Here is a 21,789-nt window from a genome sequence, read left to right as displayed (position 1 = left end):
CTATCGTCATGCTCCGGTAGCTCTAAACGCACAGTGCATATGTATATGTTAACGATAAAGACGTTATAGCTACTTCGTTTCTTATCACTGTGGGACTGCGCACGGCAGGTCATATGCAGCTGAATTTGTCCACCCAGCAAGTCGGCTCTTTGTGAAACGGTAAGACAACAATTCCTTTTGCTGTTTTCGGACAGGAACTCGTTCTTCCCAACCTCACCTTAGCAACAACCAAACAACTCGTGTTCTCACCTGCCAAGAGACATTCGCAATGTCTCTCAGCATATTACAATATGCATACATATTGTTGTTTTTGCTGACGCTGGTGTACTTGTTTCGCTGGATACTTGAACTACGCTTTCATTTGCAGTTCGGTCGTGTGGGATTCTTTTCGATCACTGACATTCGCTACTACCACGGTGGTCGTTCGAGCAGCGAGCATGCCAAATGGTCAATAGCAATCGGCAAAATTAAAACTCGTTTAAAACGCCCTAGCAGTCTATCGTCGACGGCGTGGGTAACGATTCATCTGACCAATGTCCACGTAGCTGTCAGCGATCTCGCATCCCTGCGTCGCGAAAAGGGCCATAGACGCCGGCCAACGTCAATGTTAAACCGTCGGCTTTCAACAATGGGCGACTCCCTGAGACGTATACCTTGGTGGTACTCGCTATCAATTGTGAAATATATCCTCAAGTTTACTTCTGCATTACCAGCACAGTTTCTGATGGCTGGTCTCGCCAATTACGTGGATGTACAACTAGATGGATTGACACTCGGTATCGGCAATGCTGGGACCTTACGCATAGAAGATATCAATTTCAGCTCTGTATTATTTGCAGCTGTCGCGCGACAACCTCAACCTCCTCCACCTTCAATTATCGAACAACCGGCAACATCCGACTCAGCATCAGGAACAGAGCACGAACAGTTTTCATTCCACTCAAGACACCAACGTCATTCACTAAAGCGGGCAGAGCATCTCTTTAAAGAGAAATATTTTGAGATATCTGTCCAGATCGGACATGTGGCACTGTTATCTGCTCAGCACAAGCAGATAATTACCCTACCAATGGGCAGCCGCCTCGCAATTTCTTGCCACCTGTCAGCCGGTTTTTTGACTCTAAAGGACGTAAATGTTAATGTGCAGATCGACGCAGTACAAATCAGATTGGATCAGTTACTGCGTTTGCGCACGGACACCTCCTCGGTGACTCAAAACTATGACACACGTTTTGATGCAAATGGAGACACAGCAAATAGCAACAAAAAGTGGAACCACATAAGACTCATGCGTACAGTGAACCTAGCGATATCTGACGCAGCTCTTATTTCTGAGGCGGCAGACGGAATTTATACTTCCTTCAGATTACATTCTACTGCTATAAATATTGCTGCGAACAAAATTGGCCGTTCCCGCCTGCAAACGCAAACATACTCAATCCAGGGTGCCGTAGATCAGATTTCATGGTCTATCTTTAATCGCAAACCGGAAACAGCTACGGATTGTTTGGAAATCCTTCGAATCCCGAGAATCAGATTGGGTGGATCGTTTTCTGACGCTGTATTGATTGGTAAGTTCTTATCCGCTTCCTATCAGCTGTTCATTCAGAGATTAACTATTGAAAATGTATAGAACCACAAATGCAACATTTGGAAGATAACCTGAATGGCCGCTTTCTCAAATTGTCCTTTGCAATACATAGCCCAAAGATCGTGTTCGATACGGAGAAAAGATACCTGTTGGATGGATTAAAGGATTTGGGTCGACAATCCCAACAGCATCGAGTCTCAAAGCAACGTTCTCCAGAAATGCGATTTACGAAAGCACTCCCCAAGATCAACGTAGTGCTATCTATCGAAGCCTTGAGTATCAAGCATTACGACAATTCTGCCCGTAAATCAGGGGAACAAACGCTCATGACACTCAAGTGCTCCAGCATCCTGTTTGACTTTTCCGGGGAATACGTGGAGCATGTTATTCGAAAAGGGTCAGCACCTGCTACGCCTTTGACTTCGCCTTTGTTGTCTCCCTCCTCATTCGATGGTAGCATTGATTTCGCGCGTGCTGATAAAGATGAAGGTTTGAGGAAGCGACACTCGATGAAAGCATGGACCAAATTGTTTCGAAGGAGCTGGCGAAGCACTCGATATGATACGTCAATTGCTGATGATACGTCAACACGATGGTCGTACAACATCTGCATACGGTTTTCCATGGATAACATATCGGGACGTTACAAGGTTGGAGATGCGGTTTCAGACGTCACACTGGCATCGGTGGAAGGATTTGAAGCGATTGCGGGAACTCGACTGGATCCTGATCCCTCGAGCAGCAACGTGCTTGTTCCATTAGTGTGGAAATGGGAGACGCATTACAACGAGCTTGATATGCGAATAACTGGACCCAACATCAAAGTAGACGATAATCTGATCTCAGCAATGCAATGCTGGAAAGGATTAAGCAGTAAAAGTATCGCTTCAAATTCGTCACCGCCATACTTGGAGAAGATGAAATTCTTAAAGTCCAACTTTACGATAACGGCACTGCAACTTACTTTGGAGGGACTGGACAGGGGCTTGAAAGGTAGCCGGGAGGTTCCTGAAGGCTACATGGATAACGCACCGGCAAGGGACATTACAGCAAGCATGTTGATTGCCGTAGAAGAGACAAGCTTTGGATTCAGCGGAGTTCAGGCTGTTGCACCTCGTCCGTACCTGCGTCATGTCCCTGTTGATGAACCTTTACGGGAGAAAGAGATATTGGGCAGCGAGGAAGGAAATTCTGAGCAAGTCCCAGACTCAAAAGGCAACGTGACTCGGATAGGACGATTGCATGCGATCATGCGATACTTGACTGTCAGCAATATCTTCAACTCGGAATCCCACAAGGATGGCAAAGATCTTATGCTTTGGTGTTCTCGTGTGAACATGTCCACAGATATCTGTACTAAAGATGATCAGATAACTGTCTCGCCGGCGATTGTTGCGAAGAAATTTGGCGTTTGCTATGCACTGAAGCATCACTATGGATGTTTACTTATTGTCAATAAATTGCAAGAGATACGGCACGCAAATACATCGCGACAAGACATCAAGCAAATCGAACAGGTGAGTCGACGGAAGAAGTTACAAGTGATCCAAATGCGACTTCAGATCAATCGATTCGACGTTTCTATCACTTTGCCGGACGACACCAAGCTATATCTGCGTGTGGATGGCACCCGAATGCAGAGCAACGAAGAAGACAGCCTAAAACGAAGACTTTGTCCAATCATTTTCCGCAATATGACGCTTTTTGTGGTCTCGCCTAAGCAATCCACGAAGTGGGAGCAGCTGATAGAACTTGATAATGTAAAGTTTAACCTTCACGACGGCGCATACGGGCTTGAAACATCAACGTTGCTGCTGAGGATCCCACATGGATACCAGTTGGCCAATATCGTGGACAACAGTGTAACGTACATCAAGTGCCTCAAATCTCTGCATTCACGACTTTTGGCAGGCAAAGCGTTTACGGTCTTTGGATCAACAGCGAACAACGGACCTCGCCAGCTGCCGAGAATGCGGTTAAAAGCAGACGCCTTCCGAATACATTTTGATGACGATCCTTTTGAAGTACGTCTCAGATTGATCTGGAAAGCTGGATATGCGGAGCAAGCAACTCGGATTGCTTTGACGGAAGCTTTTGAAGCAAAGGCGCAAAGTGTTATTCAAGAATCGCCTGAAAACGACGCTTCACGTAAAGCTTTGGATAGCGAGCACGCTAGAAGTCGATTTTTGAGCAAACCTGGCTCAGCACAAAAGCAAGAATCTGCAGGTCACAAACATTCATCCTCAAGAAGCTCCTCATCACTAGCAGACATGAGGGTGAGTGATGCTTGGCAAGGGCTTTTGGAGCACAATTCTTCATCTTGGATAAAGAATATCAAGAATGCTATCCAAAAGGAAACGTCGGGTTACCAGCGCCTCCGGGAAGACGATTATCAGCATGTTTGTACAACGGGACAATTGAATGAATTGTACGATGAACAGGGCAACGATAGCATGGACGTTTCCCGATTATTCATTATTGAAACTTTACCTATTCCACCGCATCCTGCATTGTTCGATTTTACGATGAAGAACATGTCTATAGAATTTTTACCACCTACGTTTACACTCGATCATACCCGGAAATTTGTCCACGATATCGGCAAAGGCATACCACTAGATACGAATTTCTCAACATTGATCCCATTCCATCTTGAATGGATGGCCAACGAAACATGGGCGCAGATAAGGGACTATCCAATCCCAATACTGCTTGTACCGCCGGCGGCAGACGGCGGTAAGGCCTGGTCCCTGTCTGGAGACTATGTTTTTGGCGACGAGCTCGGCGACATTGAAGCAACAAGACGGCTCAGTATACCCATCGTAAATACCCTCTATGAGTTGGATGTTACTCGCACAAGCAGCCCACCCAAGTTCTACTCTATCGTGAACATACATGTTCACACTCAAGATATGTCCAGCATTTCGTGGTCTGTACCATTTCAGCCGGCTATTCAAGATGTTTCAAGAACTTTTGAATCGTTCACCAGACCGCCGGTTGATCCTTCTCCCAAGGTTGGCTTTTGGGACAAGATACGCTTGATGATACATACCCGAACGAAAATATCCTTTGTCGGAGGAGGCGATTTTGCATTTATCATGAAGGGAACGCGCGATCCATACGAAATGGGAGAAAGAGGAACCGGCTTGGCCAAGGTCTGGAGAAAGGATGTTGTGTGGCTACTCGGTCACGATAACCCCGAACGAGAATTCATGCAAATTATCAGCCGCGAATATGCCTTTGGTGTGCCTGACTTGGTTAATGGAGGGTACAATGCATTGTCCATATTGCCTCGAAGCGATGCACGTCAAGGATCCTTATCGGATCTTACGACTATACGCCAACGGGAAGCTCTTGCTCCAAAACGAGCATGCAGCGGATCGACTATCAGTACAGATGATTCCGATCCAAGGTTTTTAAAGGTGGCATTGAAATTATCAGAAGGCATCCGAATGGGTATAGGCTGCCAGTTGGAGAGAACATGCTCTCCAGGATGCTCAAAATGTGGTGGCAACGACAACAGCGATCAATCTGGTAAATGCCGTTTTCTCCATTTTCGTCCACACTACAGTGTGCGATACAAAACACCTCAGAGTGTACAAGCAATGGGTGATAAAGGAAAGGTATGCGCAACATAACATGGCTGTATGATTATTGGCAGAATCTAAGAAAATTCTAACCAGGATTACGATGCGTTCGCTGGATTTCGATCAAACTTTATACACTTGTCCATCAGCATAGTCAAGCTCACCACGGACAAACCACAGAAGGTCGATATAACAAATGCTGCGATGAACTCTATGCATCTGACTCCAGGTTTCATTGACCATTTTGTTGCCTGGTTTCGACTATTTGGCGGTGCTATGAGCTATCCTCTTCGTAACGGTCCTCTTTTCCCTCGGAACGACCCAAGGCCAACCAAAAAGTTCGGCAAGCATATGAGTACAATGAAGTACAAGGTTATGGTGCAGCCATTGACCATAGCATATTTCTATCGGGGCGACAGCATGCCGGATGAAAGTCCTCAAAACACTTCAGAGCACGTTGGATTGAAGGCAGTCGTGTCGGCCTTCAATGTGGACATCCATCAGCGGCGAGAAATTAGCAACGTTGCTGATCATAAGCTCAACAGCAAGCGTCTGAAGGCTAATTGGCCTATGCATGAAGCGGAAGTGCATCTCAAGAGTATCGATTTACGAGCAATTCATGCACAATTCTCCACCGATTCAATGTCCAATCCCGAAATACCGGTAGTTTCGCTACAAGGGTCTAGTGAATCAAGTGATAGCAGCAGCATCGATCCGGACTTGATGGAGGGCACGGATCGTGATCCTCGAGAAGAGGCAGAATTATCTGATTGGATTGATAACGACGACTTTATCGAGCTCCATACGGCCAGACCGTCCGGCACTCCAACTGCGCAAGTTCTGCCTTTTGCATATTCACCTTGCATTTATTATCTCAAGCAAAATAATCGTGCTGATATCGAAAAATACCGCTATTTGCGCGATACACATTGTTGCATAATGGGAACTGCAGTTGGTAAGATCTATTGCACATGAAACAAATTTTAGGATACTCACTTGTTCTTAAAGGTACTCGTGAAATGCAGCTTAGTTTCCTGAAGGAACGAAGCGAGAACATTGATATTCAAATTCGGAAACATCAGGCACGTTTGCATACTGTCCAGACTAAGCTAGCTGCTCAGTACGATGATGCATTAGATGCCGAGGTAAAACCATGGTTGAATCGTATTGATGCATTAGCTGATCATTTTGGATATAGTCTGAAGCTATTGTCAGCAAGACTACGACGTTGTTTGAAAAAAGAAATTTATTGCAACAGTATTTGCGGGAACTGTCAACTCAGTCCGATCCGATGAACAATCCAGCATACTCAAGCTCTACTATCTTTGGAAGAGATTCTTTGGTAGCCTGGGAGAACTTGATGGGTCACTTCAAGCAGCGATATATTGTCCATAACCCGCAGATTATCTGGAACAATTCTGTTCGAAACGTGATATATCATTTTCTCGACTTGCAAGCCCATCGCAGAGCGCTTTCATACTACACATCGATGCGTGCTGCCAAGTTCTTACGTGATCTTACGCAAAAATATAAGGAAGAGCGCAGTTGGAAGCAGAATACAACGGTGTTGAATGATAGCGATTCTGGTTTCGACAGTGCAATGGCAGAAGAGCTGATTCAAAAGCTTCTCAGCGAACAAGATACCAAACTCGTTGCGCCGAATGAGACAGAAGAGGTTGTGGAGGACACACTGCCTGAACCTGAAGCCGCTGACAGAACTACAGGTGGCAATGTAAATGATCCACACAAGCAGAAAAGCAGCATTCCAGATGGTTACGCAATGAAAAGCAGCTACCTTATAGATCTGCTTAACACTCAGATCAGTTTCCAAAGCGATCGCGATCCTGACAGTCTGGTTATCATGTCCAACGAACGTATGCAAGTCAAAGGCTTCAATATCACCGACACCAATGATCCCGATGCAGACATGGAATTGGTCAAGAATCGCACCATTGTCAGCATCGAAAATTCACAAGTTTTTGTTGCGAAAAAGGAACAGTTTGACAGCGTAGATTTGTTACTGGACAATCATTATGGTGGAAAGCAAACGGATCGATGGTTGGCGTGGATACCATTGGAAATGTTGATTGATAACATCAAAGGCACGGAAAATTTCCAACGCGTAGCGTATCGACTTGCATCGACGGTTCAGTACGACAAGTACAATCAACTTCGTTTCAAAACGCATCCGTCCACTGCCTTCGCCCAGATACACCCCTTTGAAGACCGTTGCGATTCTGTCCATCTCAATTTCCCAGAACTTGCGCTGACGGTGAATTCGTCGCAGTACAATGCTGTTTATGAAGTCATAACCGACCTGCTGCTATACAAGGAGCCAGCCAAAAAGGAACGACTGGCTCGATTGCGTGAGATCATGATGTCTGCAGACCGCAACAATATCTATTACGCAACAGAACGTATCATTGATATGCAAGAAAAAGTGCGGCAGCTGTCAAGTGCTTACCGCCAATATTCTCAAAATTATGCTATCTTGGATCAACGAAGATTAGCTGAATTCAAGGCTTTGCGTGCAACACTCAGGGAATACCACGAAGAACTGTATCTCGGAATGGAGGCCTTCAAACTCATACAAAGCAACCAACGCAAACATTCAGCAGAAGGCAAAACAAATCTCAAGTTTACCTTCTCAGGAGAGAGACTGCTGTGGGAAATGCTGACAGACGATGGTGTGCCTCTGTGCGAGTGCAATCTGAAGAACACAACTTATATTCTGATTAGCAAGGAAGACCATTCAAGCAGCAATACTCTGGAAATTGATGAACTACATGTCAAAAATACGTCCCCATCGCCTGTCTTTGTCGATGTCCTTGGCCCATACTTGAGTGCTGGGCGCAAGGTTCCGGACTTTTCCAGGCGCAAGATGCTCCGTGGATACCTTGTTGCGCTCGCACCAGTGGGAGGCATTCCAGTTGTGCAGCATCTGGAGCTGAATCTATTCCCTCTGCGCTTGCAGATGACTTACGAATTTGGTAAAGCCTTAGCATCTTATTTCTTCCCTGCAGAGCGAAGACGGAAACCGGTTAATGATTCACCACAACCGTTGCCTACATCGGTTGTCGAGCAATCGCCTACTGGCAGTGGACGGAGCGTCAGTGGAATATCGGCAGGAGTACCGGAAGGATCACAGCGACCTTCTTCAGGCCATACGACTCTTAACGGTGACAACCGATCTGAAGGATACCCGGCAACGGAAGATCCATTTGACCCTGGAGTGAATGAAAACCGAAAATACGATGCAATGTTCGGCATCCCCAGAGAAAAGTCGGATCAAGACATTGCAGGTGGAGAAGTATTCCAGATACCATCAACCACGTCGTCTGGCAAGAAAACTTTAAAGCGCTCAAAGAAAAAGAAGTCAAGGCAGCACTTGACAACAGATGATCTATCTGTCATGAAGAAACGCGCATCTGCCAACAGAGCTTTCATTTTGGTCAAGATACCGGGGACAAAGCATTGTCTTAGCTACCAGGGACCGAAGGAAAAGAACATTGAGGACTTGAGGGACTTTGTATTCCAACAGCCTAACCTGGAATACCGCAACAAGACTTGGTCGTGGTACGAGCTGTCATCTACCATCAAAAGAGGTAACTGAGAACAACAACAGTGCATTTGTGATACTCGTTAGCTAAACCTTGTTTCCAGATTTCCTGAAGGCAGCAGTGTTACACAACAGCACTGCATTGTTAAAGGAAAAGCTGACCATCCGTCGTCATCCCAAGGAGGCAGGTTCCAAATTTTCGGATTCTATGTTTTCGATGCATGGCAACAATTTAACTGTGCCTGACGACGCATCGCAGCAAAGCCGGATATATGACTACATGGATAACATATCTGATTCATCCGATAGCTCTGACGATGTATTTGACGAAGGCGAGCTAGAATCAGACGCTGTTTCGATGCATTCTATTAGCTTGTACGACAACCAGCACGGTCCACCACCGCCAGAAGAGCATCATCCAACGCGACGTTTTCTCTTGTGGCAACGCAAATCTAAGAAGCAAAAGCCAGTGGATGCAGATGAAACATCTACAACAAGGTCAACAAAGAGACTAAGTATCGACAGTGTTGACACATCTATCCGCAGCGGCCCATGGATGACAGACCAAGAGCTTGCAGCGAAAGGCCGTTTGCTTCTCGGCAAAAAATACCATGGATCAATCATACATCAACCGCCATCTAGCCCAAAGGCTAAGGACGATAAACGATCGAATCACAGCAAAAGTAACGGCGTCAAAGGCCACGGTAGCTAGTAGAGTATATGTCCTTTGCCCTATTTTTTAACCCTCTACATAATATCCTGTTTTTTGTATATAATGCATTAATTTTGTATAATTTGTTTATTGCCCGATGAAATGATGAATAACCTGACTGTATCTAACTAAGCCAAAACTGTGAATGCACGGTAGAAATCGAGGCCTTGCTCGCCTGCAGTGGCGACAATCGGTACGTCTGCACCAACAAAGTAGACGTATCCTTGCTCTAAAGGATATTTTGATTCGGTCTTGACAGCTTCGCCTGTCAATTCGCCACTGCCGCTTGTTACGATAAGAATACTGGGTCCAGCAATGGGCTTGTGCGTCTCTGTCTGACCAGCTTGCAGGCTGGTTAAGGCAACGGAGAATTCATCGATGGGAGGATCGTACAGCAGTGAGTGTGAACCGAACGGCTCTGGTTTCATTTTTTGGGACTCGGCCGATCCGTAGCGGTAAGTCAACATTTCTACGAGGACCTTGACATCCTTGAACTTTGGAGTAAGTCCGGCTCTGACAACATTGTCGCTGGCAGCCATACATTCGACGCAGTCTGTTGTCCAAGATAAACTGATAGTCAGATACTCTGTAGAACTCAGCAAAAAATTTCCTTTTACCTCCGGACAGATATGCGTGCGGTTCGTTTGCGCCAAGGAACATGGCCTGGCCTGGTTCCAACACGACATAATTCATAAGGAGCACGGAGAATACACCAACGTCTCCTCCTGGGTATTGTGAGTCCAGTCGTACTATAAGCTCATCGATCACAGTCTTTGTCGCTGCGCTTTGGAGACGCGATACAAGCTCGGCCAGGTGTTTAGTGACTTGTTCTGAAGAGCTGTTCATGAGTGCTGAGAACACCTTCTTCAGCGCTGTTTTGTTGGTATCCTCATTGTCGCCCACTGTGGATTTGAATTCTGCAGCAGTTTTCTTGCCAATCAGATCTACAAACTCGGGATATGCATCCATGTGCTTTGCGATTTCGTCCAAAGGCCGGAAACCACACAGGGCTTCAAAAGGTGTAAGTGCAATCGCCATTTCGGGCTGTTAGAAACTCTTCAGGTTAGTCTCTACGTGACTCTTTAGCCTGATTTGTTGTTCACCTTGTGGTTCGGATCCTTATTTAAAGCTTCCTGATTAGTATACACAATCCCATAAATAATCCAGACCACCTTTATTTTTACCTTGTAGTTATTTGGAAATTCTTTAAATAGACGAGCGCCAAGAGTCTTGTCAGGATGTGCCTGGATTGAAAGAGCCTTGCGGATCGACAGGATCTTGAACAGGAACGGCAAGTCGCCTTCGTACTTGTCGTAAATTGCTTGCGTACTGTATTGAGGGTTGTTCTTGACAAGGACTTTGAGCGGCGTTTGCGCTTCATCCATGAGCACGGAGGGAGCATTCGGGTGCGTGCCCATCCAAAGCTCAGCGTACGGACGCGAGGTGTCAATCTCTACGCCGGACGTTTTGGCGTACTGCGCAACTTTGGAAACGTCTCCGAGCTTGCCCCAGTCATAGCTCTGAGTCTTTGCTTGTAAGCGGTAGATTGCAGGTTGTGTAGCAGTAGTGGTGGTCATGACGGTGTAGTAAGTATGAAAGAAGAAAAGGGCACAGAGAAAAACGTGCGCAGAAAGGACTGAAACGTAATATACCGCGGCCAACAACGCCGATCTCTTTACCCTTTTTTGGAATGGTGAGCAGCGGTAAGCATTTTTCCAGCTAGTTTCCCTATGGTTTTCCCGGCGTTTCCAGGTTTTTGAGACGTAATACCCGAATAAGTTCTGCTATTGCTAACAGAACGTAAACCAAACAAGGGAATTTTCATACAACCGTCGACAAGTAAGGTCATGCTCTCAAACGAGTGGTAATTACCGATACTATGCCAAGTTTCGTTTTGTGCGTGCTACGTGAAGCAATTGACAAATCAGAGGCTAATCCGGAAGCAGCCGCGGTTAGCAGTTGAGTGCTCCTGAAGAATTGTGCAATTGTTTCTTAATCCCGATTCTCTACACAAATCTCAGCTTCGTCGTCCTTGGCATGTATAATCGCTTAACAGTTACATATAACATTTTGTGAGTTCTAATTATTCGCATAAAGGGCAAAAGAACAAAGCTGCGTGTCCACGGAAGAGGAGAACATTGTAGTTCGATCCGCGGCATGGCCGCTGCAACTGCACAAGGCATGCGCGGAACATTATTGCAACGTGTTATCATCTGATTTTAGCTTTGACGTGACCCTTTTTCATTGCCATGGATCGAACGTACATATCATAATGCTGGTCAAGTAAATGTAGCAGAGTTGACCTGAACCTAATTAACAGGCTGGACCCTGTTTTTCCTCGAAATAGAGCGCGTTATGCAAAAATTCGAGCCCCAAGTCCGCCGCCGACTTTGCTAGTATCTTTTTCTCTCGAGAGTGGTGGTGCTCATGTCAGTGCCCTTGACGTTGCAAGACAGCAGCGACAGCGTGGTCACTCGAGCCGGCTGGCCGCTCAAGTGGCCAATTGACTTTTGCCCGGCAATCTTCGCATGCAACGACCATCCTCTACCGGGCACGCCGTTGTACAATGCCAAAACGACCACTGGTTTGACCGCTCAACTCATTCTGTGCGGTACAGTTGGAGTACTGTGCTTCCTACTATTCTGTTTTCTACGTGTAAGGTATGTGCTCATTTATTGCCTTCAGTCGAGTAAACTGCAGCGTTGACGCAAGCTTTGGTTAGGTGGACATCCATGTATTCGCCCAGGCTGCGAATGAAAAAGTAAGGAGTCAGATATAGCACCGCAGTGTTTCATGATTCTGACATTCGGAAACTCTGTAGGCATGCACCGGAAACTTTACCGTCCTCGTTCTTTGGATGGATTATACCCTTAATACGTATACCTCACTCTGTGGTGCTCGAAAAAGTGGGTCTGGATGCTGTGGTGGTACGTGAATTTTTTTGAGATGCAGATGGAAAAATTGAAAATGGCTTAATATGGTCAACATTGTTGCAGCTGCTCCAATTCCTGCTAATGGGCGCCAAATTGTTCGGTTTGTGTGGATTTTTCGGCACGGTGGTCCTACTACCTATCAGTCGCATGGGTGGTGACCTAGCCAATTCGACCGATCCACAGACTCCTGAGGAGGACGAGCAAGCAGCTGTGTACTCGCCCTCGTATTTGTGGGTTTACCTATTTTTCACCTACTTCTTTTGCTTTGCAACGTTCTATTTCACCTTTGTAAACTATCGTGATTATGTACGCATCCGCCGCGAATTCCTGCTTCGTACCGCCAAGACGCTGCCAGCACGCACCATCCTCGTCACTGGCATCCCGCCCAACCTTCGATCCGATCGCAAACTTGCTGAATACTTTGAACAGCTTGGAATCGGCGTGGTTGAATCTGTACATATTGTTCGTCACGTCAACCGTTTGTTGGACTATATCAAGGAGCGAGCATACTATCTGCAATTGTTAGAACGGGCATATTCGCGGTACTGGGGGAACCCTTGCATGGATGCGACGTACGACCCTGATGCTTTGATGCGAGACGCAGAACAAGATCAATCTATTCGAGCCATTGATTGGTGTGAGAACACAGACTCCTTGCCCACGCATGCCAAACCGCGAAACCGACCAAAGTCCAAACTCGGTTTTCTTGGATTATTCGGGAAATCCGTCGATGCCATCGAGTACTACACTGAGCAGTTCAATAATATAGACTCCCTTGTCATACGTGCAAGAAAATTCGGCAAGTTTTTACCAACAAGCGTTGGATTTGTTACATTCGAGCACAGTGTGAGCGCGGTAAGATATATACATACAAACGCAATGTAGAAATTACTGCGTATGCTAACAAATAGCTAGTGCATTGCATCCCAAGTGCTCATAGACTCTACACCATTCCGTGTGCAAGCCGAACTTGCTCCGGAACCTAGGAACGTCCTGTGGGAGAACATTGCTATGCATAACCGGGAGCGAATGATCCGAAAGGGTGTTATATTCTGTATACTCGTCTTTTTTGTATTCTTTTGGGTCATTCCTATCTCCTATTTCTCGGCTCTAACTAGCGTCAACTCCCTGCGCAACTACTTTCCATGGTTAATGAATCTAGCATCAAAGAACAAGATTCTGCAACAGATCGTTCAAGGTTTCCTGCCTACTCTCGGTGTCGTCATTTTTATGGCTATTCTCCCGCTCATAGTCGGAGGTAAAGCATTATACATGCAAAGTAAATGACAGTCACAATGCTAAGCTGCTCAAAATAGTGCTAAGTGCAATGGAAGGATTCCAAACGAGGAGCGAGGCAGAAGAGTCGAGTTTCAGCAAGTAGGTAATTTTTGGAAGACATACATCAACAAGTTTACTGACGATGCTGTCTCGAAAGACATTTCTTCTTCCTCTTATTCAACGTTTTGCTCGTGTTCACAGTATCCAGTACACTGTTCAAGACATTGACCAGTATGATCGAGGATCCAAAGCAAATTGCAAACATACTTGCAGCTACGTTACCACAGGTATGCCACTTTTCATTTGTGACGCGTTTTCAATACGAAATGATACGAAATGCCATGTTACCAGGTTGCACCGTTCTTCGTAAATTACACGGTTTTACATGGAGTAATGCTGTAAGTTTCCGAGCATGCATAGATTTGTGATGTCAGAATATTTATCCTGTCAACTAGATTACCCATTCAGATGCTGCAGATTGGCCCCATTATTTTAAACACTTTCTGGAGGATATTTCTATGCAAGTCACCTCGAGATTACGCTGAAGTGGGTGCTCCGCGCATGTTCAACTACGGATGGGGTTATCCAACACCTGTTTTCCTCTTCGTTGTGCTGCTCGTGTATTCTACGAGCGCTCCCATCATTCTCGTCTTTGGTACATTCTACTATGCGCTTGCATACATTGTCTTCAAGTATCAATTACTGTATGGTGGGTCTCATATATGCTGTACTATAACACGAATCTCAAATTCTAACCGTAACAATTATAGTATACTTCCATCCGTACGAAGTAGCTGGACGAATGTGGCCAAAAGTGTTTTCTCGGTTGATAGTTGGCTTGCTATTGTTTGAACTCATGTCTATCGGCTTATTTGCACTCAAGAAGGCTTATCCATTGGCAGTGCTGTGTCTTCCGCTTATCGTCTTGACAATCCTGTTCAAGATCACTGTGGATGCTGCGTATCTAAGAAGTACGCGCTTTTTACCGCTGCAGTTATTGACTCAAAGACTTGGAGCGCCTGATACGGTTGCAACGCCGCTGCCCGTACCAAATCCTCAAGCATCAGCGTCGGAAAGATCTGTTCGTGCAGCTGAAGGAGGGCAGAAACTTCAACTTCGACGTCGACGAACCGTTCTTGACCAGGATGATTACAACGCCGAGCCTACAAATCACACTGATTTCAAACAGCCACCAATGACGCTTGTGCCTGGCATATTAAACACCGGCATGAAACGATATGGCCATCCCGCACTCCTAGGAGCACTTCCACAGCTTTGGCTGCCCGTACTACACAAAAAGTACAGCCGGCATTCTCAAGATCAGACAAATGGACAAAAGCCCACTGCTACGAGTATACCCATTCTGTCTGTTGGAAATAACGGCCGCTTGCCAAGCAACAGTATTGTTGAATCACCATCGGATATGTCACCTTCGCAGCACGGCGGAAACAGGCACCTGACAGGCGAACGACAGCCTCTCTTGTCAGTTTCACCGGAAGGCCCTGTACGCCGCGATCTCATTCGTATACCCGGGGATGAAGGCAGCAGTGTTGATACCTCGTCCAGCGAAGATGAAGGACATGCTAGAGCTACTTACTATCACCACCCTGAGAGACGTTATTCAAGGATTGTTTTAGGAACAAGTAGCAATTCTCGATCTTATGGTGCTGTATGAGTATTTTTAGTCACACAATATCATTATTATATTTTACGAGAAACCAATTTTTATGTGCATAAAGTGTGACGGACATCGTATGTAATAAATCGGAATTGGAAGGAAAATGCTGCTGTACGTATGGAAGATAAGTCGGTGCTGTTTCAATCCCCTCCTGCACCGCAGACTCCCACATGTACATCTCGAGTAGTATCCGATTCGCTTTGTCGTAAGATTTGCTTACCCCTGAAGTCATTTTCTGTGATATAGCAACGATCCAATAGCTTGTCTCCAGTAAAAATAAAACTGGAACGGGCCTTTCCGTTGAACCCTTGGGTCCGAAGAGGAAGAAAGCATGTAATAAATAATCCACACTTCTGAGTTAATCTTAAATGATGGCAGCAGCAGCAGCAGCAGCAGTAGCCCCCACTCCCCCTTCCCCTCCCTTTGACAAAAGGGGAAAGAGCGCGAGACCAGCTGGACTGGACAAAGACAGACAAAGAGACGAGGGCAGCAAGTGAGAGTGAAATACAGACAGACAGCACTTTGCCCCCTATTTTTTTTCTTTTTTATTGCCCTCGTTTTATACTTTTCTGTCTTTTTCATTTTTTCTTTTAGTTACATTTCATTATGGAGCCTGCTCTGCACGGTGCGACGCACTGGCAACAGAATCGGTACATGTCTCCTATCGAGCAAGCGACGGGACATCGCCCTCACTGGGATACCGACGACGGATACCGCGAGATTGATATAGGAGCATTGCGTATCAACCCAGGCAGAGACGTCAATAATGATGATAAGAACGATGACGACGACGGCGAGGACGGTGAAGAAGAAGAGCAATTTATGGAGGAAGCATCATCCATGTCATCTTCGCCTAGTATTCCAGACGAAAACATCAACTTTGATCTCGTTTATGCGCTTCACACCTTTGTCGCAACTGTCGAAGGACAGGCGTCGGTGGTGAAAGGCGACGCTTTGATATTAATGGAAGATACAAATATCTATTGGTGGCTCGTTGAAGTGCTCAAAACTCGCGAAGTTGGATACATCCCAGCTGAAAATATCGAGGTAAGAGGGACAAGGCCTTAATTGCCAGCACAAACCTGCTTCGAGCCTGATTTCTTTAAATATATAGACGCCGTATGAAAGATTGGCGCGCCTCAATAAACATCGTAACGTTGAAATTACCTCACCCAGTGCAGACAACGCGGATGCCTACCAGCCATATCCCACAGCAGCAAAACCCACGAAAAGTGTTACGATAGCAGGTGCAACCCAGGTCATCCACTATGAGCCAGAATCAGAGGATGAATACGACATGGACAAGGAAGACAACGACGATAATAACAGCACAGCAGACGAGGAAGAATTTGAGGATGCTCACGATACAGTATCGGAAGAGATACAAATCGAGCGAGACGAATCCGTGCAGCAGCAAGACGCTTCAGAGCCCAGGACAGCAGAAGCAAACGCTCCAGTGGAAGTGCTGGAAGAGCTGCGTGTATTTGCTGGCAACATTGGGCAGAGCCCCTTATTTCACACGTTTTCGATCTCCTTGTCTACCACTGCAGAGGAGTTGGTCAAACATGCAGTGTCTCGATTCGGCCTTCGACATCCCACGTCTTTGGAACCGGACGAGCGCACTGTTGAACATTACATTGCTGTGCAGGGTTTGGATGGAGGTAACGTTTTGAATAGTTGTGCATACAAACCCGAGATAGTAGCTTACATGTTTTGCCATATAGATGATTACGTGCTTGCTCCTCAAGATAAACCCCTCTCTATCTTCAAGACTCTTACAGCCCCCTTGACTACACCTATGCCGTCAGTGACGCACATCAAGCGAATATCGTCCCAGCAAAATCTAAACGAGGCAGGCACGACCGGAGCTAGTACTACTCGTCGTACAAGATCAAGCAGTTTCAGCAACTATGAGCAGACGTCTTACGACGAGGATTCAGTGATCCGTTTCTATCTCCATCGACGTATCAAGAGTGCTCACGAGCGAGAGGGGATGATATACATCAAGGTTTGCCTTTACCCAGACGAAGGAGTCAATGCTGCCAACGGCGGCGGCGGCGGCGCGGGTGACGACGATGCAGATGACACTCGTGCCGTGAAGAAGAAGAAAGCTGTTTCGTCCAGGACTGAGATTGATAGGATCGACAAGATCATTGCGGTCAAGAAGGAACACCAGATAGGAGCAATAATCAATATGGCCCTGGAAAAGTTCCACGTTCCAGATGCAGAAGCAGAAGGCTACAACCCGACGAGTCAGGGTCATCATCAGCATCCGCTTTCCGTGGAAACAAACTATCCAGATCGCCAATTTACAAAATATGGCATGTCTGTGCGTGCTAATGGAAAAGGTACCAGATCCGGATCGGCAAACTATATTTATAAGTCGCACAGCTCTATTTAACGCCCTACAAAAATTCTTATTTATAGAGACTGTCCTGGATCCTCGAGACCACATGGCAACCGTGCTTCACCAGCAACAACAGTATTCTGCGCAAGGCCCCATCACAGGTGATCTTTTATTTGTTCTACGGCGTGCTGATACAATGTACCACCACCAGACAAGACGTGCAGCGGCGACAGCACCTTTGCTGTCGCCTGTAGACATCCATCACAACAGGGCAAGCCCTCATCCAGAGGAGAGACGACCAAGTATCTTGGACATTCTTATGGATTCGCCCAGACCTGGAGATAGCCGAAGACCGAGTGCGATGACTATGCCGACGAGATTTATGGACGATAGAAGACCATCCGCGCCTAGCAGCATACACAGCGCTCCAGAGCGCAAGACTTCACTGACGCCTCCTAGCCCTATGGGACTGCAGTCGCCTAGTAGCAGCAGTTTGACAGCGCCGACCGCGGGCTTCCGACGTACATCGGTCATGTCTACTTCTAATATTTCAACGGTCAGTTCTATGTATTCCGACAATGGAGCGTGGGACGAAAGTGGGTCGGGAATGGCACGATCTGCTTCGATGCAGCCAGGTGCCGCACTAAATACAGAGAGTCCTCGCAAGAAGAAGGAGAATTCATTTAGAGAACAACTCAAACGCCTAGTAGGATGGGGCTCCAAGAGCAAAAAGACAGCGGCTCCACCACCCTTGGTTTCGGCTGAGGAGAATCCTTCTCATCAGCAAACAACAATCATGCAACAAAACCTGTCATCCATCAGTGTGCAAACACCGCCAACGTTTGCAGAGCAGTCTGCATCGTCTCAAGTCAGCGTCGCATCTGCACCGCCAATGTCTATGCCCCCAATATCTGCCCCTCCCACTCCGCTTACACCTTCTCCCTCCTCAAACAAGACTGTACACCCAAAGCTTACTACACAAAATCTGGCTGCTAAACCGGATACACCTATCATAGAAAAAAGGGAAACTTTCAACCCGCCCTTTTCACCCATACAGCAAAGGGCTCCTACAACAACAGTAACAAGTACAGTAGAAGATACAGTATCGCACTGCTCGCCCTCGGTCGCTTCCATATCTTCTGTCGACGACGACGACGAGGATATCCAAGGCATTGAAGTAAGCGATGACTCTGAGGATGAGCAAGAGCAGCCTACTACTACTGCTGCTGCTCTTGCAGCTGCAAATATCCAGAAACATGGCTCGATGAACGATATCCAGGCCCAGTATGCTATGTGGATGGATAGCCAACAAGGCACCATTGCAGCAACAGAGAGCTATCACCATCCAACCCAAAATAACGTGGCTGACAGATCATCGAACGAAGAGCCTGCACTTCAAAGTGAACCGGACCAAGCTAACTTGAGCATGTCTCCATCGTCTACCTCCACGGTGTCATCCACGACCCAATCTTCCCTCGCATCCGCTGCCGCCGCAACCACCACGCCATCTGCAAACGCTGCTGCTGCTGCAGCTGCAGTAGCAGCAGCGCATCCCCATCCTCACGAAACAGTGCACAGCGAAAAGGTCCTTGTCACCGACCCTCCACCAACAACGTTCACAAAACCGTCCGAAAAGGCCCCATCAGACATGATGGATGATCTTTACTTGTTGGTCACTCGCGGTGTTGACTACTTGCAAAGCCGAGAAAGCAGTAAATGGGACGACGATGGCGGCTACGACTTTCATCCCTGGAACCGGCCGGACGGTTCGTTTGCTGTGCGCAAGAAGAAACAGGATGCAGCTGCAGCGTCTGAACGTCCGGTCGTCACCGAGATCTTATCAGAAGCGCTAAGCGGTACAAATGAACAAAGCGAACAAGAACAACAGGAGCAATCTACCGAGACCCAAACTGGGGGTCCAGAGGTTCCATCAACGCCCGAGTCACCTAAACCGCACGATGGCGAGACGAAACGTACAAACAGCTTGAGTAATAAGAATACGCCGCCGCGGACGGCTGTTAATCGCCATCCGGTTGTACAACCATCCACGCAGAACGAAGCGCTGATCGACGAGGTAAACTAAAAGGAGGGATACGTGGGTCATCTGTGTTTCTAACAGCTGTTACTAGCAGGAACTCCAGCGCATTGTCGCATCCCATATAGTTTTTTGATTGATGGTCCTAATGTAACTATCAAATGTGTTTGTTAATCATCCCATTCCTTTCCCTCCCACCTCTTTTTAAGATCTGCCTTTTTTTTTCTTTTCATCCAAAGAGTAGCTAGCTATTAGTCAACAACAATCAATAAGAGAAAGATACATTAATCTACGAGGCCCAAACAACTTGGTTCGGTAAAGACAAAGATTAGGAGATGATGCAGTAAATGTAGATACATATGTACAGGTTTTGCTAAGTGGTTCGAGAAAGAGGTTCCAGTTCATGTTCTCGTTCTTTATACGAAGCGGGGTATGCTGTGTCGTGTTCAAGGTCGTCTTCCAAGTTGCTTTCGTCCATCAGAGCTCGCTGGTACTCTGCTTCTCTTTTTCCTCCCCACCGCCGCCTGTGCTCCCGTCGCATGGCTACGCAGTAGTCCAACAGGAAAGCCAACGAAAGACCAGATATACTTCCTGCCACGTTCGCCAGAATGTCATATCTATCAAATGTACGATACTGTAGTGCGTTGCAAAAACGGGCAGGTCAAAATTCATGCCTCAAGCCGCATAAGAATGCATTCCTAGGTACAGTACCGGAAGCAGGCCTTGTATAAACTCACTCACAACAGCTGCTGACAGCGATATCGTTGCCGTTAACGTCAGGTTCCGTCTGTATGACAAGTTCCACAGGAAATATAAGCACGCCGAGAAAATGAGAAACGCTGTAAAGTGCAAGGCCTTGTCATTCACTCGATTGTTGAGATCAATAGGCGTAAAGCCCAACACAGCCATCAAGATCATGACAATGAATAATGAGATCAAGATTCCCAACCGCATAGTAGGGAACGAGATATAACAATACGAAAAAGAAACGGATAAAAATTGGGAAGAGGAGGAGCAGGACTGTCACAATTTTTTCTATCGGCCTAGATAACCTGTTCTGCTACAACCAATTTGCAGTGTTCGAGCAAGGTGTGTTGTTCCTTTATTTGCAGTTGATCTAGAAAACATAGTATCTGAGCAGCAAGACAAATAGGATCACGGTTGCAATGATCGCTGGAGGCCCGTACTTTCGATACAAGGCCTGCAGATTCAGGTGACGGGCTTTGTCCTTGAACATCTTTGCACTGTCTTTCAGTTCGCCGGATATGTGACTCATACCTGTCGACAGCAGTAATAGTAGTAGTTGTAAGCCTCTTTAGCTGCATGTAATACTTTACCAATAGATACGTACGATCAAGGCTGTCTCCTCTCCACAGTAAATCTTCCATGTTCTTCGTCATGATTCTCGTCACGTCTTGGAGGTCCTCATTCAGTTTTGTCAGGTTGTGTTGTGTTCGAGTATCTTGATATATTCTCTTTGTCTTTTGCATGAACGTATCTTTCCATGTTTCGTGTCAATAAGCAGCATCCTTTTCTTTTACATGGCACCATTTACCGAATTTAACGAAGGCGTACGGTCTTAATCCTGGTTTATCGGCTTCGTTGCCATAGCTCATATTAAACTCCTTTGCCAGTTCTTCCAAGTAGCTGAATGCTAGTTTGCGGGGGTATGACTTGTCGCAGATACACAGATAGCATACGCTGCCTTCGATTATATAGCTGGATAGAAAGGGAAAGGTCAGCAAAAAGAGCGCGGGCGCGATTCTTCACCAATGCCGAAAGCAACGTACTGAAATACATAGGGTCCGGATTCAATGGAGCATCTCGGTTCAGCGTTGATACCTAAGCGTCGAAAGATAGTTTTTGCTTGGCCTTTGTATTCTGCAAGTTCGGTTTCGACCTGAAGAGCAGCTCGGATGGCATTACAAACACTGCTCTGCAACAGATGCACACTCGATCTACCTGTTCGTCGTCCATGCTCGCTGCCAGAGGCAGACCGTCTGACACTCTGGCGATAATTGTCGTCTTTACCATTTTATGCGAGAGGGAAACAAGAGAGAGCTCCACGT

General features: G+C 46.5%; 6 protein-coding genes across 6 annotated transcripts; 3 read left to right on the top strand and 3 right to left on the bottom strand.

Annotated features, from left to right (window-relative positions):
- Positions 1 to 268: 268 nt before the first annotated feature.
- Positions 269 to 9,449, top strand: VTP01DRAFT_8611 (uncharacterized protein; the record flags this gene model as incomplete). Its single annotated transcript, XM_069387752.1, has 6 exons — positions 269 to 1,571; positions 1,634 to 5,214; positions 5,275 to 6,133; positions 6,187 to 6,323; positions 6,377 to 8,783; positions 8,842 to 9,449. The coding sequence occupies 6 exons, from the start codon at positions 269 to 271 to the stop codon at positions 9,447 to 9,449; spliced, it is 8,895 nt and encodes a 2,964-aa protein (XP_069241489.1).
- A 128-nt stretch (positions 9,450 to 9,577) lies between these two features.
- Positions 9,578 to 11,026, bottom strand: VTP01DRAFT_8610 (uncharacterized protein; the record flags this gene model as incomplete). The annotated part of the gene is made up of 4 exons (XM_069387751.1): positions 9,578 to 10,002; positions 10,067 to 10,493; positions 10,553 to 10,567; positions 10,634 to 11,026. The coding sequence occupies 4 exons, from the start codon at positions 11,024 to 11,026 to the stop codon at positions 9,578 to 9,580; spliced, it is 1,260 nt and encodes a 419-aa protein (XP_069241488.1).
- An 850-nt stretch (positions 11,027 to 11,876) lies between these two features.
- VTP01DRAFT_8609 (uncharacterized protein) lies at positions 11,877 to 15,335 on the top strand (the record flags this gene model as incomplete). Its single annotated transcript, XM_069387749.1, has 10 exons — positions 11,877 to 12,109; positions 12,172 to 12,210; positions 12,271 to 12,376; positions 12,446 to 13,237; positions 13,298 to 13,640; positions 13,699 to 13,759; positions 13,818 to 13,947; positions 14,012 to 14,058; positions 14,116 to 14,369; positions 14,431 to 15,335. The coding sequence occupies 10 exons, from the start codon at positions 11,877 to 11,879 to the stop codon at positions 15,333 to 15,335; spliced, it is 2,910 nt and encodes a 969-aa protein (XP_069241487.1).
- Positions 15,336 to 15,944: 609 nt separating this feature from the next.
- On the top strand, positions 15,945 to 19,856 carry VTP01DRAFT_8608 (uncharacterized protein; the record flags this gene model as incomplete). The annotated part of the gene is made up of 5 exons (XM_069387748.1): positions 15,945 to 16,385; positions 16,453 to 16,999; positions 17,063 to 17,686; positions 17,766 to 19,759; positions 19,815 to 19,856. The coding sequence occupies 5 exons, from the start codon at positions 15,945 to 15,947 to the stop codon at positions 19,854 to 19,856; spliced, it is 3,648 nt and encodes a 1,215-aa protein (XP_069241486.1).
- A 237-nt stretch (positions 19,857 to 20,093) lies between these two features.
- VTP01DRAFT_8607 (uncharacterized protein) lies at positions 20,094 to 20,674 on the bottom strand (the record flags this gene model as incomplete). Its single annotated transcript, XM_069387747.1, has 2 exons — positions 20,094 to 20,354; positions 20,432 to 20,674. 2 exons carry the CDS (start codon positions 20,672 to 20,674, stop codon positions 20,094 to 20,096), a joined length of 504 nt encoding a protein of 167 aa, XP_069241485.1.
- Positions 20,675 to 20,837: 163 nt separating this feature from the next.
- On the bottom strand, positions 20,838 to 21,754 carry VTP01DRAFT_8606 (uncharacterized protein; the record flags this gene model as incomplete). The annotated part of the gene is made up of 5 exons (XM_069387746.1): positions 20,838 to 20,998; positions 21,072 to 21,218; positions 21,276 to 21,439; positions 21,511 to 21,620; positions 21,683 to 21,754. 5 exons carry the CDS (start codon positions 21,752 to 21,754, stop codon positions 20,838 to 20,840), a joined length of 654 nt encoding a protein of 217 aa, XP_069241484.1.
- Positions 21,755 to 21,789: the final 35 nt, after the last annotated feature.

Source organism: Rhizomucor pusillus, assembly GCF_041956525.1.
Source record: "Rhizomucor pusillus strain CBS 183.67 unplaced genomic scaffold VTP01scaffold_5, whole genome shotgun sequence".
NCBI lineage: Eukaryota > Fungi > Mucoromycota > Mucoromycetes > Mucorales > Lichtheimiaceae > Rhizomucor > Rhizomucor pusillus.
This window is presented reverse-complemented; position numbering and strand designations above follow the sequence as displayed.